The sequence below is a fragment of the Xyrauchen texanus genome, chromosome 49, assembly GCF_025860055.1.
Source record: "Xyrauchen texanus isolate HMW12.3.18 chromosome 49, RBS_HiC_50CHRs, whole genome shotgun sequence".
NCBI classification, from domain to species: Eukaryota; Metazoa; Chordata; class Actinopteri; order Cypriniformes; family Catostomidae; genus Xyrauchen; species Xyrauchen texanus.
This window is the reverse complement of record NC_068324.1, coordinates 5,016,319-5,040,019: the sequence shown is the minus strand read 5'-3', so window position 1 is coordinate 5,040,019 and position 23,701 is coordinate 5,016,319. Positions and strand designations below refer to the sequence as shown.

General features: G+C 39.1%; 1 protein-coding gene across 1 annotated transcript in view; it reads right to left on the bottom strand.

Moving 5' to 3' along the window:
- Positions 1-3,599: 3,599 nt before the first annotated feature.
- LOC127640454 (inactive tyrosine-protein kinase PEAK1-like) overlaps positions 3,600-23,701 on the bottom strand; it is a 44,004-nt gene continuing 23,902 nt past the window's right edge. Inside the window, exons 3-6 of the mRNA XM_052123038.1 lie at positions 20,061-23,317; positions 13,903-14,120; positions 11,485-12,224; positions 3,600-10,065 (exon numbers count right to left, since the gene is read on the bottom strand). Coding sequence (XP_051978998.1) covers positions 8,914-10,065; positions 11,485-12,224; positions 13,903-14,120; positions 20,061-23,230 — 5,280 coding nt within the window. The 5' untranslated portion in view covers positions 23,231-23,317 and the 3' untranslated portion in view covers positions 3,600-8,913. The remainder of the gene's footprint in view (positions 10,066-11,484; positions 12,225-13,902; positions 14,121-20,060; positions 23,318-23,701) is intronic.

Sequence of the window (23,701 nt, the reverse complement as noted above, 5' to 3'; positions counted from 1 at the left end):
TTTCAGCTTTTATTTCTTTCATCACATTCCCAGTGGGTCAGAAGTTTACATACACTTTGTTAGTATTTGGTTGCATAGCCTTTAAATTGTTTAACTTGGGTCAAAGGTTTTGGGTAGCCCTCCACAAGCTTCTAACAATAAGTTGCTGGAATTTTGGCCCATTTCTCCAGACAGAACTGGTGTAACTGTGTCAGGTTTGTAGGCCTCCTTGCTCACACGCTTTTTCAGATCTGCTCACAAATCAGATTGAGGCTTTGTGATGGCACTCCAATACCTTGAATACCTTGTCCTTAAGCCATATTGACTACAACTTTGGAGGTATGCTTGAGGTCATTGTCCATTTGGAAGACCGATTTGCGACCGAGCTTTAACATCATGACTGATGTGTTGAGATTTTCCTTCCTCATGATGCCATCTATTTTGTGAAGTGCACCAGTCCTTACTGCAGCAAAGCACCCCCACAACATGATGCTGCCACCCCCATTCTTCATAGTTGGGATGGTGTTCTTCGGCTTGCAAGCCTCACCCCATTCCTCCAAACATAATGATGGTCATTATGGCCAAACAGTTTGATTTTTGTTTCATCAGACCAGAGGACATTTCTCCAAAAAGTAAGATCTTTGTCCCCCATGTGCACTTGCAAACTGTAGTCTGACTTTTTATGGCAGTTTTGGAGCAGTGGCTTCTTCCTTGCTGAGCAGCCTTTCAGGTTATATCGATATAGGACTCGCTTTACTGTGGATATAGATACTTGTCTACCTGTTTCCTCCAGCATCTTCACAAGGTCCTTTGCTGTTGTCCTGGGATTGATTTGCACTTTTCGCACCAAACCACGTTCATCTCTAGGGCCCAGTTGTACAAAAAGCTTAATCTGGATCAGAATGATCAGAATTTGGAAATCCTATGTTTTACTACCCAGTATCAGGTTGTGCCGGTTTTTCAAAGCAACATTGGATTGGATCACCCTGATCAAGATACAAACTTTTCAAGATGACCAAATCTGGATTACCAGTGCACTAAATGGGACTACGTATCACAATGTGGGCTACTAGCTATGTAAAGAACAACTGGTAGAATAGCTAGCATGGGGTCACTTTTTGAAGAGAAAGAAAACAGCACAATAACACAATACAAATATCCCCATCCATTTTCAATTTGTTTTAAATAGTCAGACCCCTCATCTGACACACAACAAATAAACCAAACAAATATACATTATTTACAAATACATTGTGGATAAACCATAAAACACTAAATGTCCCTCTCTGTGATAATATTTATGATGCACCTGAACCTGTGGAAGTCCCAGACCAACCTCCATCATTCTCTCAGAGTGAAGGACTGACTGGACATGCAATAAGGCATATAATTGTTAGAAACTACTTCTGACTGGTTCATCTCTGATGATTGTGTCATTGTAATTAATATAGTGATAAATGACAGTTCAAATTAAATATATTAATTTTGTTTGATATTGACAGCTGTTTGGGGTATTATTTTATGGGGACAAAATTATTAATTTATTTTTACTGTACCGAAAGGCTTAATAGGTAGCCTAATGTCAACTTGATCTAATTTATCACTGTAACGGTTAAACAAATGAAGTGCAAAATATAAATAAATGTATATATATATACTACATGATACAAATGTTGTATTATTTGACCAGTTTTAAAGTTGTATTACTATTTATTGGGGGGAGTGGTGGTGGTGTAGTGGGCTAAAGCACATAACTGGTAATCATAAGGTTGGTGGTTCGATCCCCACAGCCACCACCATTGTGTCCTTGAGCAAGGCACTTCACTCCAGGTTGCTCCAGGGGGATTGTCCCTGTAATAAGTGCACTGTAAGTCGCTTTGGATAAAATGCATAAATGTAAATGTATTACATTTTGTTCCTGAAATCCACCCTAAATCTACCCTTCAGCTGGGATCAGGATAACCCTGATTTTTTGGATAATATGTATCCCAATCCTACTAAAAAGTTTTGAACAACACATACTGAAGGATTGATCCTGATCAAAACCAAGACTGGATTACGTGATCTAAGCCAATTTCAGAATCCTTTTTTCTTTTGAACAACCCATTTCCAAGATCTGATCCAATCAGATAGTCGAAATCCGATCAGATTACTTCTGAACAATTGGGTCTAGGAGACTGCGTCTCCTTCCTGAGTGGTATGGCTGCGTGGTCCCATAGTGTTTATACTTGGGTACTATTGTTTGTACAGATGATCGTTGTACCTTCAGACATTTGGAAATTGCTCCCAAGGATGAACCAGTCATGTGGAGGTCCACAATTGTTTTTTCAGAGGTCTTGCCTGATTTCTTTTGATTTTCCCATGATGTCAAGCAAAGAAGCACCGAGTTTGAAAGTAGGCCTTAAAATACTTCCACAGGTATACCTCCAATTCAGTACACTTCTCATCAGAAGTTTTAATGACTTCAACTGTGTGTGTGTGTGTGTGTGTGTGTATATATATATCACTCTGTAATCCACAACTTTACAGCTTAAAATATACTTGTTTTAACAGAAGTATGAATGTGCTTTTATAAAATAATACATTTAACATTCCTGTCTTCAAAGGGATAGTTCACCCAAAATGAAAATGGTCTCATTGTGTACTCACCCTCATGCAATCCCATATGTGCATGACTATCTTTCATTTGCAGAACACAAGCAAAGATTTTTTTATAAGAATATTTCAGCTCTGTAGGCCCATACAATGTAAGTGAATGGTGGACCTTTGTAGCTCCAAAAATCACATTAACATAAAAGTAATCCATATGACTCATATGTGACTCATAAGTGGTTAAATCTATATCTTCTGAAGCGTTATGATAGGTGTGGGTGAGAAACCGAGCAATACTGAAGTCCCTTTTCCCCTCTAAATCTCCACTTTCACTTTTACTTTAAGATGTGAAAGTGAAACTATACAGGCACCACATGTGACTTTAAGACATAAAAGTGAAAGTTCAAGTGGAGAGTAAAAAAAGGACTTAAATATTTATCTGTTTCTCACCCACACCTATCCTATTGTTCCTAAAGACATGGATTTAACCACTGGAATTCTGTTTCCTTTATGTGATTTTTGGAGCTACAAAAGTCTGGGTCACCATTCGGTTGCATTGTATGGACCTACATTGCTGAGATATTCTTCCAAAAAGTCATACACATCTGGGATGACATTAGGATGACTAAAAAAAACTATACTGATTTTTGCATTTTTTTTTAAAGGAGGAATAAATCAAGAATATACTGTATTTTTTGGTTATCAACATTACACTACAAATGCCATCAATTAAGCTTAAATTGGTTTGAACCAATTATATTATATGCATTATATCTATGCATTAACAAATGCAAGAACCGTTATAGTGTGATTTAAAAGAAGCTCCACCATGTGTGTTTACAGGCATCAGCTGACACACTAGGAGAGAGAAGTGTGTGTCCATATTGCATAAGCATAGGTGATGACTGTACCCTCTAGAGGCCATCACAAAAACAGCAGGACTATGTTTTCTTATATAACACACCAACCCTTTTTTACAGTACTTGCCATTTAACATCAGTTTTCATAGGAAATACACAAACACTTCGTTTAAAAACATATTTGTAGTTTTATTATGAGCGGTAAACTCAGTAATGGAGATCTAAATAGGTAAAAAGCAGTAGTGAAATCATCACTGGCAATAAACATTGTGTGAATGATGTGAAACAAAGAAATTATGTGAATGAATTAATCCAGATAAACTGATAATGGATGAGCAAAACACGCACTCTCTCACAAACGCACACACTATCTCCAGGTTACAGACATCTGCTGACACTTTCATTCTCTCAAGTTAAAACTCCTGTAATGATATTAATAGTTTTCAATAAACTACAATGAAATAATTATATACAAATTTAATTCATATACAACATATTGCTATCTGACAGAGATGGGACCAAGTCACACATGTGCAAGTCTCAAGTAAGTCTCAAGTCTTAACCTTCAAGTCTCAAGTAAGTCCCAAGTATTTTTTTCTTGGGTAAGTCAAGTCAAGTCAAGTCACAGGCTATGTCAAGTCAAGTCCAAGTCAAGTCACCTTATTATTGTAATTTTACCTGCAGAATCTGATCATAATAAAGTGAAAAGACAAGATATAAGTAACTGTCAGTAAATTACAATACTCATGTTCAGTAAAATACATCATGGAATCAAACAAAATTGTAACTTCATAAAATTATTTATTTTTCACTTCTGCCAACAGTGTTTGAAATGTTTTAAATTTTCAACATTGAGTCCATAAAACAAATAACAGCTTAACATCCAACAGACTCCTCTCTGAACACCTCCCTCTCTCTCTCTCAAACACAGTTACGTACATTAAACTTTGTTACATTTCTCCTCTCTCTCACACACACACTCTCTCTCACACACACACACTCTCTCCCACACCCACACACACTCTCTCTCCCACACACACACACTCACTCTCGCGCTCTCACACTCCCACACCCACACTCACTCACACACACACTCACTCACACACACACACACACTCACTCTCGCGCTCTCACACTCCCACACCCACACTCACTCACACAGTATATCCATAAGACTATTTTTGCAATGTCTGTGAGTGGGAAACGTTGAGGTACCAGCGCGCGTGAACGTCATGGCAACGTACAAAACAAAGCACCTAGCGCGGGAAACACTTAACGTAAATGCGCGTAACTAACGTAAATCAAGCAGGAAAGTATGCAGCATAAGCCACAAAGTGTTGGCGAAATAAAAAATTAATGGACAGATTTTTTTTTTTTCCAGAAAACTTCTTGCACAAAATAAATTCAAGCACTTTCAAGGACTTGTATCTATGTATGTTTATGTTCAAGAACTTTCCAGGGCCTTGAATTTTATTTTTCAGATTCACAAACTTTCAAGGATTTCAAGGACCCGTGGGAACCCTGCTATTATTACATTAGCTAACTACCAACTAACCAGATAAAATTAACAAATTGACAAGCACTTACTGGGCAGAATGGCTCTTCAAATGGCGGACGAAATTGGAGGTTGTCGTCTGGCTGTCCGCGATCTTAACGTTGCATGTCTTGCAAAGCGCTGTTCGTCTTTTGCCATCTTGATAATAATTTTTGAAGCCAAAAGCGATGACCCTCGGTAACGTTACCCCTCCGGCTGACATGTTGATGTGTTATCTGATCTAAGTGGGCATGGTGTGCGTAAGGTACGAGGGCATGGCTGATGATAGCCTATAGTGTCGTGATCCAGTCATGACAAAACTATTCTCAGCCTGCGCTCCAGCTGGATCAACTTTATTTTTTAAAATAATTTATATATTTTATATTCAAACTGAAAACATGATGTGATTAACACTCAAGTCATTCAAGTCTTCGTGTCTCAAGTCAAGTCAAGTCCCGAGTCTTTAACTTCCAAGTCCAAGTCAAGTCTCAAGTATTTTATTTTTTGTCAAGTCAAGTCACAAGTCATAAAAATAGTGACTCGAGTCCAAGTCACCAAGTCACAAGTCCCCATGTCTGCTATCTGACTAATAAAAACAAGCCTATGGTGAGACCTGCAAGAATTCAGCACAACACACAACAGATTCACTCACACACACAATGCTCCTGCTTCTTTTTAATGGAATTGATGGAACTCAAACTGCTGCTTGGGAAATGGATGGGTGTAAAACTAATGGTCCCGCCCTGGTTCATCACTGAGAGAGACTACATCCAATGACCTTACAAGAACCAATCAATCATGAAATCCCTTTCTCTTCAGAAAATATGCAAATCATCATACTTTAATATGTAAAATTCAATTCAAGGAAACAGAACAGTAAGGCCAGAAACATACTTAATGCAATTAAATAGACGCAGATGCGAGCACCTGGTCAACACTGTGCCAATGCGTTACTGTGGGGTTGCAAACCTCAATACTCAAGGGGGCGATAGAGTTACCTTCAAAAGTCTGTGCCATTATACTGGGGGTGTTATTATTCAGGTAAGTTGCTATATGTTGACTTTAACTTGACTTCAGCCTAGCAATATTCTCTTCAAACTGTTGCTCCCCCATTACAGAAATTGGCTTAAAAGAGAAAACTCAGCTACCCTTGCGTCAACGTTGAGAATGCAGCACATACTTGCGTTGTGTTATGAATGGCTGTCCGACTCATTTAGTTACTCACCAAGCAAGAAATCGAGCTTACATAGCGAGAAGCATCTGCATTCACATACTTCTGTAGAGAACAGTTTGTCCTTAAGAGTGGTTGCATTCACATACTACCCAAACTGTACTGTAGACCTTATTCACAGGAGCGCCATCTTTGATTTTTAATGACAACAAGGCCGTGAGGGAAGGACTTACCATCTCTTCAATGGCAGGGACGGTATGAAGCTGTAAAAAGCTCCTAGATCACTTCTGATTTTCCACAACTCATGTTGAATTGGAGTTTTTATATCTACTGAATGCTCTTGGAAACATAGAAATGCGGAACAATCCAAAAACACTTTAAAATGCAGTACAGCCCATTAAAGAGATGGAAGTCCATACCTCACAACCTCATTGTCATTACAGTCAATAACCAAAGATGGTGCTGCTGTTAATAAGGTCTACAGTATGCAAAATTATTACACTAACAAGCAAGCCAGGACAACTTACAATTTGTGGTGAATTTTTGACTCTTTCGAGTTATTGGAACATTTTGAGAGATGTCAGACCGCACCTGCCAAAGCAATTTTTAAAAGCATGAACCAAAAAGTTTATTAAAATAAATTGAGCTAGATTTCAACGTATGGAAACGACAAAGGGCGAAAGCAATTTTATGTAATTTTAGTATGCCCATAACTGGTGTAATGTCTTACTACATCCTCAAATGTACATACTTAAATCAACAGTAGCTTACTTTTAGAGCATAACAGAAGTATTGGAAAGGGGATGCAACTAGTGTGTGTGTGTGTAAGGGGGGTTTGAGTAGCCTGTATGTATGCCAAACAAACACTCTAGTATGAATTCTGTCTCTCTGCTACCATTGCCTGTTTTACAAGCCCTAAAACACACTACAACAACAAAAATAACTAAAGAATGTGCTGTTCCAGGTTCAGACCTCTGCTTCTCACACAATCAAATATCATTACATACACACACCTCCTGGGGTTTAATCTAATATTTATGTGCCAAACTGAAACAGGAAGATAAAAGTACAGAGGCATGCTGAGAATATCAAGTGTGTTAAATATATCTTAAAATACTGTAACAAAATTAGCACGAATTAATGATTGCACATAAATGAAAGGATTCACAAATGTCCAGGTCATTCCTGTAAGGTCACAAGGTCAGGGTTTGCCATGTCCTGATCATTTTTGAGAGCCATTTCTGCAAGTGTGGCCACTACGATCACAATCTGGAGTGACTCTAGTTTGATTGAGTGAGTTTGGTGCCTCAGATGATGACACTAAAGCCAATCTCTCTGATTCAAAATTAATTAAGTACTACAGAGCAGCAAGCTGCATTTGTTATAACTGCATAAGGACACTTTCTTTATGAGGAAGATTATTAATATATTCTCTTTGAATATGTAAAATGTAAAAATATATTTTGTTCTGTGTGGTTCAGAGTTTAGTCTTTGGTAAGCATTACTGTGCTCTTGTTATGGTAGAAAAAATATCTTAATCCAATATGTAGTCTCAAACTAATCTGTATCCTGATACAACAACAGATTTGAGTGATATGATTGCTAATATTTAGTTTCCGTCCTTGTTTCTCTTTCTCACGCACACACATATATAAAGTAAGGCATGTTATAGACTCAAATGCATTCATTCAATCAGTGACCTAATATCAGTTTACCTCCACAGACATACAATCATACACATACTGTATGGTAGTGTATTGTTACTGTATTTCTATCATCTAAGTTTAATGAGTTACTGGAATATTGATATAGCTGATGTTGGATCAGTGGTTTCCTGCTGATATACTCACAAGTCCCTACAGCAGAGTGAAAAGCCAAACTAAACAAACAACACACACACACACATTTCATGCAGTTTCACTTTGTTCATACAAGCAGTTCTATTAATGTGCCATTATCTGTGAAATATGACTTCACATTGTCACTTTTCACCCTGTAAACTGGTCTGTTCTGACTAATTTTGACTCTGCACGGTAAACCCAATGCGAATATATTCACTAACAAATTCATATGATAAAAAAAAAAAAAAAAAAACCATCTGTACATCGCACATGCTTACATGTCCCAGCCTGTGCCAGAGTTCATTGGTCACTACAGAGCGCAACAGTGTGATTCTTAAAGTAAAAATCCCTTTCATTTTCTTCATAGGCAGGTCGATGTTTTAATGATAACTTACAAACCTTTAAAGACAGACCTACTGTGAGCTCAGAGGTTGTTATCGATCTACAAAACCCAGATCCTGAAGAGAAAAGATTCACAAATCAGAGAACTGCAGCAATTAAAATGCTAAAAACGGGCACTGTAGCGATTGCCAACTTCAATGACACACTGCAAATGATGCAATCAAGTCGGTCTCCCTACACGATCAAAATAATCATATATTTTGTATATGAATATTTTGCAATAAACTTAAAATGTATAGTTTCTATACTTAGAATCACAAATTTTAAATCAATATTTTTATATTTTATAATTTGTTTAATTAATTTGAAATTTTTCATGGGATTGTAGATGTAAAAACACAGTCTTGTACCTTTGTCTTCAAGTACTTTTTTGCTTAAATCAAATTTTGCAATTCACCTTGGAGCTGGATGGTTTGGTTTATAGGTAATAATTCTCGATAACCCTATGGAAAAAAAATGAATGGGAAAATTATTCTGGAACCAAATTGGCTAAAAATACTGGGTGGGCACATTTGTGATGTTGTTCTGCTGCGATCAGATAAGCACGCCCTGCGGCTGCTGCAGGATTTTGATCACTCTACTGAGAGACTCTGTGGTGGCGAAGGCCAGATACTGACAGCACAACCAGTCCTCGAGACTCACGCCGCAACCAGAGTCCAAAGAACGCTCTGCAAACTTAATCATCATCAGCGTTTGTTTCAGGTCTAACCAGTTCTGCAGGATGACATGGCGTTGGACGGGCCCGGCACTAAGATTCAAAGAATTAAACAGATCCTCTCGTGGACCCCACAGTAGACACTGCAGACATGCCCGGGCGTCCGCCATCTGAATGCGCTCGGAAGGATTGGGGTTGAGCAGCAATGTTGCGAGCTGCTGAAGGCCGTTTGAGTAGAGGGAACGCAATGGCAACTGGGGTAAATCGGAGCTGCAGTATTCTCTCTCTTTGAGTTGTGGACTTTCCTCGAAAGGGTTCGACCGATGCAGCATTTCGTAGATCAGTATGCCGGTCTGGAATTCGTCGCATTTGCGGTACTGAGTGGCAGTAATAAGCTCGGGAGCAAGACGGGACTGTTCTTGAAGCCAAGCAGGTTCCAGCGTCGCATTCTTAAGTTTGGCCTGAGAGAAGTTGCTGATGATGAGGCGGGCTGGGCAAGCAGAGGCCGCAGCAGAGGACGGTCCATATGCAGTGTTGTTGTTGGTTTCCAATAACTCATGGTTCCACAGGTTGCCGGGCTGGGAGTGCGCCAGCAGAAGATTCTCAAGTCGCAGGTCGCAGTGTGTGACGTGGTATGGTTTCATGTGCTCGAGTCCTGCACACAACTGCAGCAACAGCAGACACACTTGACGTTCATACAGCTCAGAGTTTCGTGAGTGACGCTCTACGCCCTCACGTACGAAATCAGCCATGGTCTGAAATGGCACCTCACGTGTAATCACAACAACCCGGTTGCACAGTTTGCCGCCTGCAGCCTCGGCATGTTCCTCATTTGCTTTTTCCAATGCTACTGTACTGCCTCTCTCCTCATCTCTGTCTTCTTCACTCTCCCAGGGCAGCAGGCGGGCTGGAACATCTGCCAGGAAGTGGCCACAGTCCTGCTGGATGTTGAAATGGATGGCAATACTCTGTCGAACTGCCAGACTATGAAAAAACTGCTGCTGTGTCTCCTTCACCACACCTCTACAGATCTGAGATCAGACAGAAAAAGACACATTAATTGAAAACTTTACAAACACCATAACATTGCTCGGTTCCAAAACCTGGTGAGCTGCCTACCTAGGCAAAAGTTAGCAATTTTTGGCACGTTCCCAATGCAAAGACTGTACTAAACAGTATTGTGTGCTTCATGCGAAGAGTACTATTTGTGTGGTGTTCATGACCATTAACAGTGTTGCTAGATAATCATGTGGTTCCATTTAAATTAGGATGCTGCCTTAGAAGGTTGCTGCCTGTGTAGACACTAGAGAGGAAAAGTGCATTTTGGAACAAAATGTACAATTTTGTCTAAAGCATCTGCTTTTCCCATGTACAGTGCTGAGAATAAGTATTTGCCCCATCCTGATTTCTGCAGTTTTTGTGTATATCTCATACTAAATTGTTTAAAAAATTCAAAGAAAATCTAACATAAAATAAAGGCAATCTGAGTTGAGACAAAATACATTTTTTACATGACAATGTTATTTATTGAAGCCAAAAAGTTATCTAACACAAACTGGGCCTGTGTGAAAAAGTATTTGCTCCCTTTGTTACTAAATCCCCAAATCTATGAAACTACATTCACAATGGATTTGTGACAACTGGACTAGAGACACCCAGGCCTGATTACTGCCAGCCCTGTTCAATAAAATCAACACATAAATGTTTTTCAGCAGTATGAAGTTGGCTAAAAGGTCTCACCCTGTAGCACACTATGCCAAGGTCGAAAGAAATTCCAGAAATTATGAGGAAAAAGGTGATTGAAATACATCAGCCTGAGAAGGGTTAAAAAGCTATTTCAAAGGCTCTGGGACTCCAAAGAACCACAGCCATTATCTCCAAATTGAGAAAACTTGGCACAGTAGTGAACCTTCCCAGAAGGGGCTGACCTTCCAAAAGAGCACAGCAACGACACAACCAGGAAGTTGCCATCCATGGAAGAGTGGCGAGGCAAAAACCACTGCTGACCCAGAAGAACAATTGGGGGAAAAGAAGGATTGTCTGAATTTTGCCAAAACACACCATGATGATCCTCAACTTTTGGGAAAATGTTCTGTGGACTGTTATGGAACTGTGGACAGTTATCGGAAGCATTTTGTTGCAGTTGTTTCTTCTAAAGGTGGCACAACCAGCTATTGAGTTTAAGGGGGCAGTTTGTTTTTCACATGGGTGATATAGATGTTGGATAACTTTTTTGCTTCAATACATATATACATTATATATATATATATATATATATATATGAAAACTTTATTTTGTTTACCCAGGTTACCTTTGTTTTATGTTATATTTTGTATGAAGATCTAAAACAATTTAGAATGAAAAATGCACTAAAATAGAAGAAATCAGAAAGGGGGCAAATACTTTTTTACAACACTGTTTGTATGTGTAAGACATTTATGAAGTTTCACCTTGACAGCATAGTTCATCAGAGGTTCTTTGGCAAAAGATGCTGTGTAGTAAACAGCATCTCCAGCCTCACAACAAGGTTTCCCTGCAGTCAACCGAAAGTGAGACCAGCTGTCTGTCCCGAAGCGGAGGTGATCTTTTTGTCCAGCCATGAATCGATCTTCACATCTTGTCGCCAGTTTGCGCAACGTATCCGTGTGCAGTCCTCGAATTCTCCCAACCACTTCCTCCCAGCTCTCTATCCCTCTATAAACCACATCTTTCTGTGCTTTAGCAGGCCTCCCAGCCCCTCGCGTCCTGGCCGTTAGACTGTCTGTACTCTGGTAGCCACGGCGATCACAAGCCTGCATGAAGCTGTTATTGGTCAGGCAGGACAGGCTCCGTCCACCTGAGGGACGCTCCAGGGAGTCTCCAGATTCATCGAGATGTTGTGCCTCTGAGCTAAGTGAGGAACTCTGACTGGCTGTATCCCATGTGGACTCAAGATCGTAGAGTGGATTGGCGACGCTCAGATTGGTCCTGGTCCTGCCTGGTCTGGCCTCTCCTTTGGGTCGTGGGGCTGAGAGTACTATACCTAAAGTGGACGATTCTGTTTGAACACGTGGGACTGACTTTTTGGGCAGGGGTGGAGGGGTGGCTTTAGAGATAGGTTCGATGACCTCTGGGTCAGAGGCTAAAGTGTCATCAGATGTTTTAGGATGTCTGGGATGTTTCACAGGGATCATGTTGGCCCTGGACTGACCTGTCGAGAGAGAGTCAACAAACCTTATTAGGGATGAAATCAGAGCAGGTGCATTGTAGTTTTATTGGAATTCCTTATGAGAAGTTGCCATCTTTAAAATGCCTACCCTTCACCCAAACCCTGACCCTTCCATCAAATGTGTCCTACCTCTACAGTTTCTCTCTCTGCAAGATGCACAGTTTAAAACCAATTCACACACCCACTGGTCTGCTGGGACTAGTTAAGATGTAGGAATTATTTAACAGCATGAATCCTCATCTAACATTCCTTACTAATCTGCTTTAATCTCCCAATAATTGCAGACTGTGGCTTCCTCTGAGGCCCTTTAGCAGGATGGGGAATTTTGTAGGTCAAGTCTATCAAACAGCCAAAGAGTCAACTGTTTAAAATTAGTAGCGACAAATTTAATTCCTTATTAATCAGTTCGGCTGCAAATTTAGAGGTTATAAATGTCTTCAGGAATACAGCCATCAGATCTGAGACCCTATAAAGAAAGATGTCAGAGGTCATCTGAGCAACAGAATAAAGAGATGGCAGAAGCCATCTGTAGCCACACTTTTTCTAGGCAGTTTCACACTTCGATCGGTTGCTTGGAAACCACAATTCGATTACTTTTCGATCTCTTATCGTACTTGTATTTTTCTGCTCCAATTCTGTAAATTTGCATCATTAACATCAGTATGATTATGACTATGAATGGCAGCTGTTTACCACTGTAGCTAAGTAATGACTACGTAATGCAAGTTATGTTTTCACTGGCCAAAATTTTTAACAAGCATTGACTGCCAACCAAAGTAAACCCTTTTCTAATCATCCTGGTTTCAATTGTGCAACAGTCAAATTATATTTCATAAATTGCCGTTACCATTGGCAAATTAGGCTGTATTGCTTTCATAACATTTACAAACATTAATTGGTATAAACAGTGAGTGTCGGTAGTCCATATGAACCATAACCTAGACTACCTTTTTATGCACACTTAGGTGCTTATTATTCATCTTTTCTGAACAATATAACATTTTTATATCTCATTTTACTTTGAATTATGCTTTTCTAGGAAATTTATTACACTCTCAAAACAATGTTTCTTAAAAAAAACAAAACAAGAATTGATTAAAAGTACTGGTATTCACATTTTTTACCTTCCATAAGATTAAAATAATTATTAAGACCACATTTTTTATACCAGTTCATTATTTAATTATTAGTACATCATTATTTTCATAGTCCTGACTACATCTGACATGAACAATTTGTCTTAGCTGCTTGTTTACCTGAGCGTGTCTGTGACATGTATGATGTAGCAAGGTACATGACAGATGGTGAATTAATTAATACATAAAAACACAACAAATTCACAACACCATAAAAATAAAAAAGAGACGAGAGAGAGAGAGAGAGAGAGAGAGAGTGACTGAGTGAGTGAGAGAGAGAAAGAGAGATCCTTTTTTTAGACACACAAACTTCAGAGAGACAAAATCTCTAAATCACATCAAAATTGAGAGAACGAGAGAAGCGGTCTGATATTTATGGCTCTAAAGATACTCTGGACACGCTGCTGCCATGACAACCTAAATATATCAGAATGATTTGACTGAATCAGTTCAGAACCTCACACCACTGGCCCAAAAACACAGACAGAGCAAAGAAAGTGACCCATCAAACATCGTCCACTTACCAAGGTTTGTGTACGTAGCCCTGCAGCTGCTTGATGCTGAAGAGTGTGAGATGGTATGAGCGGTTTCCTCTTCCTCTCTTTCTGCCTGCCTGCTGCTGTGTGAAGTGGGTGATGCTGGGGGCGGACAGCAGGCAGACTGCTCACGAAGGGGCGAGAGCTCCAGCTTAGCAGGCAGCGAGGTGGCCGAGGATATTTCAGTATCCTGAACTGGAAGCTGACTGCATAAGAGAGTAAGAGAGAGACTGTCACAAAAAGCTAAAGTAGAATTTAAAGTTACATTTGTAAAACTTTACCTGAACCCTGTATGTATGCATGCATGTACTCTATGTATAAATTATATACATGTATGTATATACACACACACACAGTATCTCACAAAACTCACATTTTTGTAAATATTTGATTATTTCTTTTCATGTGACATATATTAGTGACCGTCTAATTGATCGATATATGGATATCTTTTTAGATCGCGTCGGCCGATAATGAAGTGTTACTTCCTCGTCAATCATTAAAAGAAAAAAACACATTTCAGTCAACAGCTTCATAATCTATACAGGTTTCAAGTGAAGTTTTACACAAAGGTTTTAATTCAAATATTTTATGAAAGAAAGACAGTTTTAGTTCAAAATGAAATTTTAATTAGCATGGTGACTTCCATCTGCCTTGAACTAATCACAAAATACACAAAACAGTCCTCTGCTTAGATCCCAAACCATCCTATATACCAGTGCCAACTTCACTGTTCTAAATAACCCATCTAGGAATGTTACATCTAAAGATTTGCAGGCAGAGCATGTCTAGACATATATAAAATCTTTCTACTCTAAGTTATGACACACGAAAAAAAGGCTATAATAACAAGTATGGTGTTCTCTCCAAAATTAAGATTCCAAACACATATCAATCGCATATAACATTAATGCACAAATACCTGTATATCATAACATATATACCAAAGTAGGCTTTAACATGCACCAGAACAGAGCAGTTTTGAACTAATGAAAGAGTAAATCTCCAGTGTTTGAACTTGTCAGAAGAACCTGAATCAAGGTGACCCAAGTATCTCTCTCTTATTGAGGCTTTTAACACTCTACACACACTCCACACACACACACAGGTTAGGACCTTCAGTGTTGGTCTATTTTAAAGTATTTGAGGAAGTTTAATGCTTACCCACCATATTGGCTCACACAGTCACCCATTAGACGCAGTAAAAATACACAGTAAGTTAAATTCAGAAACAGGAATCCCACACGGTTAAACACTTAATCAACAAAGACTCAAGAATTCTGTTTTACTTTCTTCTCCTCCTCCTACTCTCTCTGTTGTAACAAACGGTCTGAATGTTTTCCTCCAGATTATTAACCCTTAACAGTACAATACCTGTATTCATCAACTCATAGCAGAAATATCAGGGTCAAAGTACACATGGTTCACATCAGCACATTACACACAGGTAAGTTTGCAATCTAACGTGACATCAAAGGAAGCTGTTTGTGCAATAAGGAAATCACCTATCTGACAAAGACAACTACTGTTACTAGTTGTACAACTACTATACTACTACAGTACTTCTACTGTAAGTAATAACAACCTTATAATTAATGCATTGTGCTCCGAGCCAACTGGTGTTGTGCCACATCCTATCCTGTCAAATCTGAACACCTTTATGTGTTAGCGGTCAGACTAAATAATTCAAATTTTTAAAAGGACTTTTTTGGGGATATTCTATTTGCTGAGGTATGTAGTAACATGCTACATTTACTCTATTACATTTACTTACATCTACTTTGAGTAGATTTATTAGCGGGTACTTTTTACTCTAAAAAGTAAAGTATATTTCTAAAAAAACCTGAACAGTGTTATTTATTTAAAAAACAAAGTCCTCATTCATAATGTGTTAAATATTTTCACAAACTTAAGTTTTTAAAGTCTTCTTGACCTCTAACAAAGATTTAAGTTAGCAGAAATTGTATTTTTCATTTGTTTAAACAAACAAACAAAAAAAAAAAGGTTTTGAGTGAAGTTAACTTTAGGTAACAGATTCAGTAATAATGTTTTTTTTTTAATTTGTAATGAACGCCCTCTAGTGGCAGATTTTCCTTATTAGTGACGTCATGAACGCGTCCAGAACCCGCTTTTTCCGCCATTGTGTCCTCGCTTCACTTCTCACTGACTGGATTCAAGTTATTACATGTTTATTCAGAACTTTTGTTATTTTTTTTAAATATGTGAAATTTCACAAATTAAATTATCCATCTATTTGTTAATGTTTCATAAATCTCCCAAACAAGTACTTGTTGGGAGACGATGTGAATGGTTGGTTTAGGGTGATCAAACTAATAATTGCATATTTGGATAACTGCATATACAGTTACAGAGTTTAACATCAGTTTAAATGACGATATCGTAGAATATTGATTGTAAAAAGTACCGCAACGGTTATCTAAAGAGCATTTTTGTTGTTCCACAGGATGATATTTTAATTAATTGACAGTTTTTAGATAAAATTTTCACATTTACAAACATTTTATCATTGAGAATTTTTGTTTTTTTTAAATATTTCTTTTAAGTTTTAATCAGTTGCTGTTGTGTAAATTAACTGCCAACTTATGTTACTTGAGAGTTCAGAGCACTGTGATTTGATTGGACTTGTTTCTAAATATGGGGAACATCGGAATAAATTGGTTCCCCCCCAATGTCTGACTGCAAAGCAAGTTTAATAGAAAAAATGTCTCAAATGTCAGGCGCCTATATTTTGAAGTTGTGTTCATACACAAGTTTGATAATTTGAAAGAATGGCTTGGTACTGTAAACTGTGTCCAGCCTCATATCCATCCACAACACAGTTACTCGTGTACTGTAATTTGCAACATAGTCATCTTTATTTAAAAGTTAGTCCGATGCCATGTCTACAAAAGGGATCATTACCAATGCACCTCCGGTGAGAGAGATCCTTGAGCGTTGGCCAGCTTTTCGTTTTGAATCACAGATATAGCCCAATTTGACATCATGTATGAAACTGCAATCTGTATATTCTCAATTTTGTCTTTCAATCCATTGTGAATGACATTTTTCTTTTTTGTCACTCCATAATAGGTCTATACTGAGTTTCAGCACATTAGAAACCAGAATCTTCCAAACACGTTCTATGCAGAACTTGACCGCCAGTCTTCACCTGATGATTTTATATCATCAGAAGGCAACAAAGACAGGAAATAATTCTGATGCACTGAGATTCTCAGAATTCATGACTCGAAGGTTTTATGATCTTAGTTGTTTATTAGTGTTTCTAGGTTTAACAGACCTTGCATTCATTTAATACAAATTCATTTAAGCCTGTCCATATTGAATGTTGAGTGAGCTGGAATGTTGTATCCACAGTTTGTTTAATTTAGGGAAAAAATAAAAATTAAAAAAATCAGCATCTCACTGTTCTTGGCATGGAACAGGCTTTTCTGGTGTTCTTTAAGATCTCTTAAATGTGACAAAAGCCCTTGCGCTACAGGAATAGTAAAGACAAAATGATAATTCCATCATCATTACTCAACTTTTATGCCTTCGCAAACTCGTATTCTTTCTTCTATTTAATGCTTTCGATTTAAGCATTTCAATTTCAATAAAAAATCCCTCAAATCGAATTGAGAAATCTTTGATGTTAAAATGAATAAAACTTACATGTATTAAAGTTTTATTTTTTAAAGATAACACAGTTCAATTTGATGGAATTTTGTTATTAAATTGAAATGTGAAAATCTTAAAATAAACAAAAATATTTTTGGGGTACGATGATATGAATATACACATGCAATGAGAATGGGGTTCAATCCTTCAAATTCCAAAAAGGACATAAAGCATAAAGATAAGCCATTCAACTCATATGGTTTAATACATATCCTCTAAACAGATACGATAGGTTTTAGATGAGAACATACCAAATGTAATGACGATTTCACTGTAAATCTCGACATCTGCGGTCTCCTTACAAAATCAAGATTTGAAGCCCGATTCCACTTCCTCACTTTTTATGCAGTGTGTTGTACAGACGGTCTGTGTTTCTACATGCTCTGTACACACACCCTGCCTATGCATCAAGTGTGAGCAAATGGAATCAAGCTTCAGATCATAATTCTGTAAGGGAGATGCAGATGTTAATATTTATTTTCACATCATATCTAAATAAAAATATCTTTGTTTGTGTTCTGTGGAAAAAAGTCATGAGTTTGCCATTTATTCACCTTCAAATTGTTCCAAGCCCATAAGATGTTTTTCAAATGGAGATATTTTAAAGATTGTTACAATCACTAATTGCCATACAGTAATAGTTGACAGGATCTCACTTTAAAGCCCAAAGCAACCCAAACGGTCAAAAGTACTCGATTTGGCTCGTGTCTTCTGAAGGCATGCAACCACTTTGTATCATGAACAAACCAAAATGAATTATTCAATTTAAATTCAAATCATTGATAAACTCTGTGTACAGAGCTGAGTTCAAAAACCTTATTTGTTACTGCTTGTCTAGTGACCCAATGCCATGACACCAGAACCAATGACGTTTTAAGTTGTTGACATGTTGTCATATTGAATTGTGTAAACTGGAGTTGATCTTTGATTTGAGAAAATTCAGTTGATTTACCTCACAGAGTAAAAGTATGAAATACTGCACGAGTAATATTGACAACTTTTAACCTAGTTTTATGTTTTTTTGTTTTGTTTTTGTTTTATAAATTCCATTGTGAATCTTTACAGCTGTGAATCACTTTTCACTCATTATATGGTGAAAAGAAATCAAAGAATAAAAACATATTGTTTTTCATACATTTTCAGGATATGTTTACTGTATGTAGTTTGCTTTTTTTAAATTACTATTATTCGCAAAATATACATTTTTAAGTTAGGGACACTTAAAAAAAACAAGACAATCATTAAGTAACATTAACAAGTAACATTGGCAATTTTTAAGTAACATTAATACCACATTTAAAGTTACAGAAAATTATATACTTTAACTATCAAGTTAATATGACTTTAAATAATTCACGTAATACAATGTATATTCATGATTTCAAAACTATTTTTTTTTTAAAGTTGTTGAAATATTTCAGTTAAGTTTGCAGTACTTAAAATGGAGTTGTAGTTAATTAAAATAAATTAATTTGTAAACACATTTTAATTAGAGTAAAGTGAAAATATTACATTTATTGTCCTTTAGAAAAACAAGTTATCCATACTTCAGACTTTTAATTCATTATCAAGCAGTTGCCTCATTTTTTGAGTTGGTAGAACTTATCCAGTACGTAACAATGGGCGTTATATTACTGGTTTTAATTAAATACGTTTTAATAAATGCATAATTATGTGTTTTATGTAATTATGTTAGCCTTAAGCCCAAAGAATGCCGAGCATCCACGTACAAGACGCGTGATGCAAATCTCGTCATCAACTGAGTGTGCGAACACTAAACTACATGAGGGTGAATTATTAAAGAATTTTCAATACTAATAATAATTTGTACTAAATCATTATTATTATTCTGTAATATGTGTTAAATGTAAATTATGTAATTGTTTATTGGGGAGTAAACGTCCATTATGTTACATATGAAAGTAACTAGTTACTAGAGTATTCTTTTAAATGGATACTTTTTTACTCTTACTAAAATAATTATTAACAATTACTTCTACTGGAGAAATAATTTTTTCAATTAATTGTACTTTTACTTGAGTAAATGTTTTGGCTATTCTACCCACCTCTGGCTATTTGGTACCTAATCTAGCAAGCATTTTTATATTAGCAATTTATTTATTATTTAGTGTAAATCTATAACATTATACTTTGTAGCGTAGTACCCTGTAAGTAGTTTTAAAAAAAAGTTACCACTGATGTGATGTGGTTTCTAATATAGCTCTCCCATTCACAGCTAGATAAGTTTATGATGCTATTGTTATATTTCCGCATTCCAAACCCGGATATGGGAAAATGGTCCATTAACTGCTGTGACAACAGTACTCATAAATCACTAGGCTGGGATGCAAAGCAACAGGAAACACATATTAAGAGAAGTAAATTAAGAAGAAAAGACCAGAGCAAATGTTAATACATTTAAAAAAGGATTACAGGAAGAGAGAAAGAACTAACAGAGAAAGATAGCTTACTTCATGACTTTGCTTATAAGGAGACTGGCTCTGCTCTTTGGTGGAGTTGATAAGTTGGAAGCTCCACATTCCCCTGTAACACATGAGCTCTCTTTGTGCTCCTCAACCCGAAGCTCTGCCTCTTCTCCACCCATGGTACTTTCTGATTTATAGGTAAATATGATAGTAGGTTTCTGGTGAGGGTCATCTGTCTTGGACTCAGCAAACCAGTGCTGTCTCTGTACAGGCGGAGGGGGCAGTACGGTGATGACTGTCCCATCCAATCCCAGCAGTTTCCCTTTTTCTTTCTCTAGCTCAATTTTCTCCTTCTGTTCATCATCATCTTTCCGCCGGCGGAAGAAGCTCTTGAAGGAAATCCAGCGCTTGGGCTTGTTGGCATAAGCTGAACGTTTGCCCTCTGCACCTGGGCTGGTCTCGCCATCACAAGGCTTGGCCCCAGTTGGTCTGGTCCAGTTGCTAAAGTGTCTCTGGAGCAGGTTGCTTGAGTGGTAAGGAGAGGAGCTGGACCGGACCGGGGGTAATGGGGCACTTGGTTCATATCTGGGGCTGGTGGGGTGTACAGCAGCAGAGGCACTCTGGGATTTAGGCAAGAGTTTGGGTGGCATGTCTTTGTGAGGTTCTGCAGAGCAGTGAAGTAATTTGGGTCTGCTAAGAGTGTCTCTGGAGGCATCTGGTGGCATAGAGTAAAGCTCCTCCATGCAGCAGGTCTTACTTTGGCCAGCAGGGGTGTCTGGAGGAGATGGCGGTGGTTGTATTGAGGCCACAATCTGAGACGGAACCGCACTTGCTTTCTCTCGCTGACCTGAACCGTCGCTGGATGTGACCTGGCCCTCTCTGCTGTCCTCTGGTGGCTGCTCACCACTGGGATTACAACTGCGATCCAGACTGCTGTGAGTCAGAACAGCAGAGGTAGGGCTGGGGCTCAGGTTACCAGTGGGAAGGGCGAAGAGATCTGTTGTGGTCCTGGCTTTACCATCGTTCACTGTCTGTCCTGATGCTGGGGTGGTCCTCAGTTCCGTGTTAGCATTTGTGTCTGGTGAGTGCTTCAATTGAGGTGTCTGCTCAGTAGTAGATGGATGTGTGCTTTCAGAAGATCCAATCTCCTCATATGTGTGGCTGGACACTCGCTCTCCTGCCTCTGGCTTGGAATGGGGCAGTTTACCGTTGAGGCCCAGGAAACTCTTGTACACAGCCAAATTATCGTAAGCACTGGGATTTATTACAATGGGAACCTTCACTGCTTTCTTGGAGCTGCGTGCATATACAGGCTCATCTCGGATAATGATGGGAAACGGGGGCATGCCAGCATTGTTGTAGCTGTTAAATTTGATCTCAGATAAGTTTGGGGATTTTGTTGGGACTGTGCGTGCAGAGCCGAAGCATGCAGTTGGAGAAGTGGGAGCCGATTTGTGGTTGATGAGTCTTGAAGTGGCACTGCTGCTTGTCAAATCAACTTTAGGAATCTTCTGTCGTGGGCTGGTGCAAGACGTCCACACCTCTTGGTAACGGATACTGCCAGGTTTTGTTCGGGAAGCATTGGGTCCTGCAGTGGGAGAACCTGCAAGAGACTGTGGCATAAGAGACAGTGACAGGGATGGAGATGCCACAAGTGAGACAGGAGATCTGGGGGACTGAGTGGAGGTTGCCGAGACATGACCGGGATCAGTGGAAGGGTTGAGTGCAACACTGGGGATGCTTGGCTTTGAAACGCTTTCACTACAGTGAGCATGATTGTCTTTTGTGGCCATGGAGGCAGATACATCCACCACAGTGTAAGGCTTACAGATAGGAGCCTTCTCAAGATTCACCACTCGATAGGGCTTCGCCTGTTCCTCGGTTGGGCTAAAGCTAATGGTAATTGGCTGGCCAGGAAGGGCCTGTGGGATTGCCCCTCCCTCTCTTTGACTGTCATCTTGATCTTCCAGTCGAATGGCAAGAACAGCTTTGTGTCTTTCACTGGATTTTGGTGAGCTCAGTCCTCTAGCTGAATGTTCTTTGACAGATGACAATGAAAGACAATATCTCTGGTCACCAGTGTCCCTAATGCTGACAGTGCAGGAATCTTCAGGTAGAGAAGTCAAGGACTCAGGTGAGGTGTTGGAATCAGAGGTGGACAGAAAGTCACTGCCTTGGTGGTCAGAGCCGTATGAGCGAAGACCTGGAGCTCCATTTGAGTCCACAGATGGGTATCCATTGAGAATCTCATCGTAACTGTCATCATAATCCACTGCACAGAATCTCTGCAGCGAGCGATTACGTAGAGGAACTGTGTTCCATTTCTTCCCTACATCAAAGGGAACCGGGGACAGCGTGGCTGCACGGAAATTAGCAAAACGAGGCTGACCTCGCATTCGGATCCCCATCGCCAATAACTCTTCGTCACTTTCATCCCAACTGTCATGCTCTCCGTCATCATCCTCATCACCACTCTCATCATCCTCATCATCACCATCACTGGAGAACTCAGGATAACAGAAACGCCCTCCCTCTGAGCTGATAATCTCTGCACTGTCACTGAGGGAAACACGTTTCATAGCTCCTTGGCCACTCCCAGCATGGAAGCAACTTGAAGCTGGAAGGCCCCTCTCTAACGAACGCCGATACAAACTGCAAATCCGACCAAAGAATTCATCTCTGCTGGAGCTTGGGGAAGATTCCAGACCAGCAATCTCTTTCAGCACATCGGTCAGTCCGTTGTTGTTGTTGCTGCTAGCTGGCTGCATGGACATGGCACCGTATGTCTCTGTCTGCCCAACTAAATACTCTCCTTGATTGTTGTTTGTCCCTGCAAGTCTTGTGCTATTCAGGCTCTTGTGGTTCCAGATGGTGAAAGGTGAGCTCTTACTGACCTGTCCTCCATCGGCAAGCCTTGGATAATTTCCCTCAGAGTCCAATTCTGGTGGGGAACAAGGCAGCATCATGGTGGGTTTCACCGCAATGGTGGGTTTCTTGGCGACAGGTGGGCGGACCTGGCCAGCACGTGATGAGGAGATACTCCTCTGGCAGCTGTTGGCAAGTTTTGCATTAGTGTCCGTCTTGCTCTCATTGGCTTGCTCTGGAGGCCAGTGAAGGCTCTTGGGCTTAAAGCAGTTCTTGCACTCTCCTGGTTTCCATACGTGCTCAGTGAAGGTGTTGCATGCAGACATGACTGCAGGGCAGTGCTGCAGCATCAGTGAACAGGAAAACCCTCCATTACACACACAAACTTCAGGCTGACGCTCACACCAAGATGCAGTTTAAAAAACTGCTCTCAGCACCTGAAAAAACAACAACAAAACAAACAGTCAGCCTGTGCTATTTTGACAAAAAATATTAATGCCACAACAAAAACACAAAAATCAAATGATTATTTTCATGTAACAAACAGTGAGGGAAGGTTGCATAGAGAGTCTGCACTAGCCACTCTTCTACAACAGGGGTCAGAGTTTCATTCTTAACATGAAGTTCTAGGTTTCTCTCTATTACATGTGCATACACTAACAGTGCCAGACTCACACTCTAGACTCTCAAGTCTATTTTTAGATCACAAAGCAGCAGAGCAGTTGCAGGTAATCATCATGCCTTTTGACATACTGAAAACACATAGCCTACACATTGACAGACTCAAACTTTCATACTGTGAGGACCTCATATAGAATATT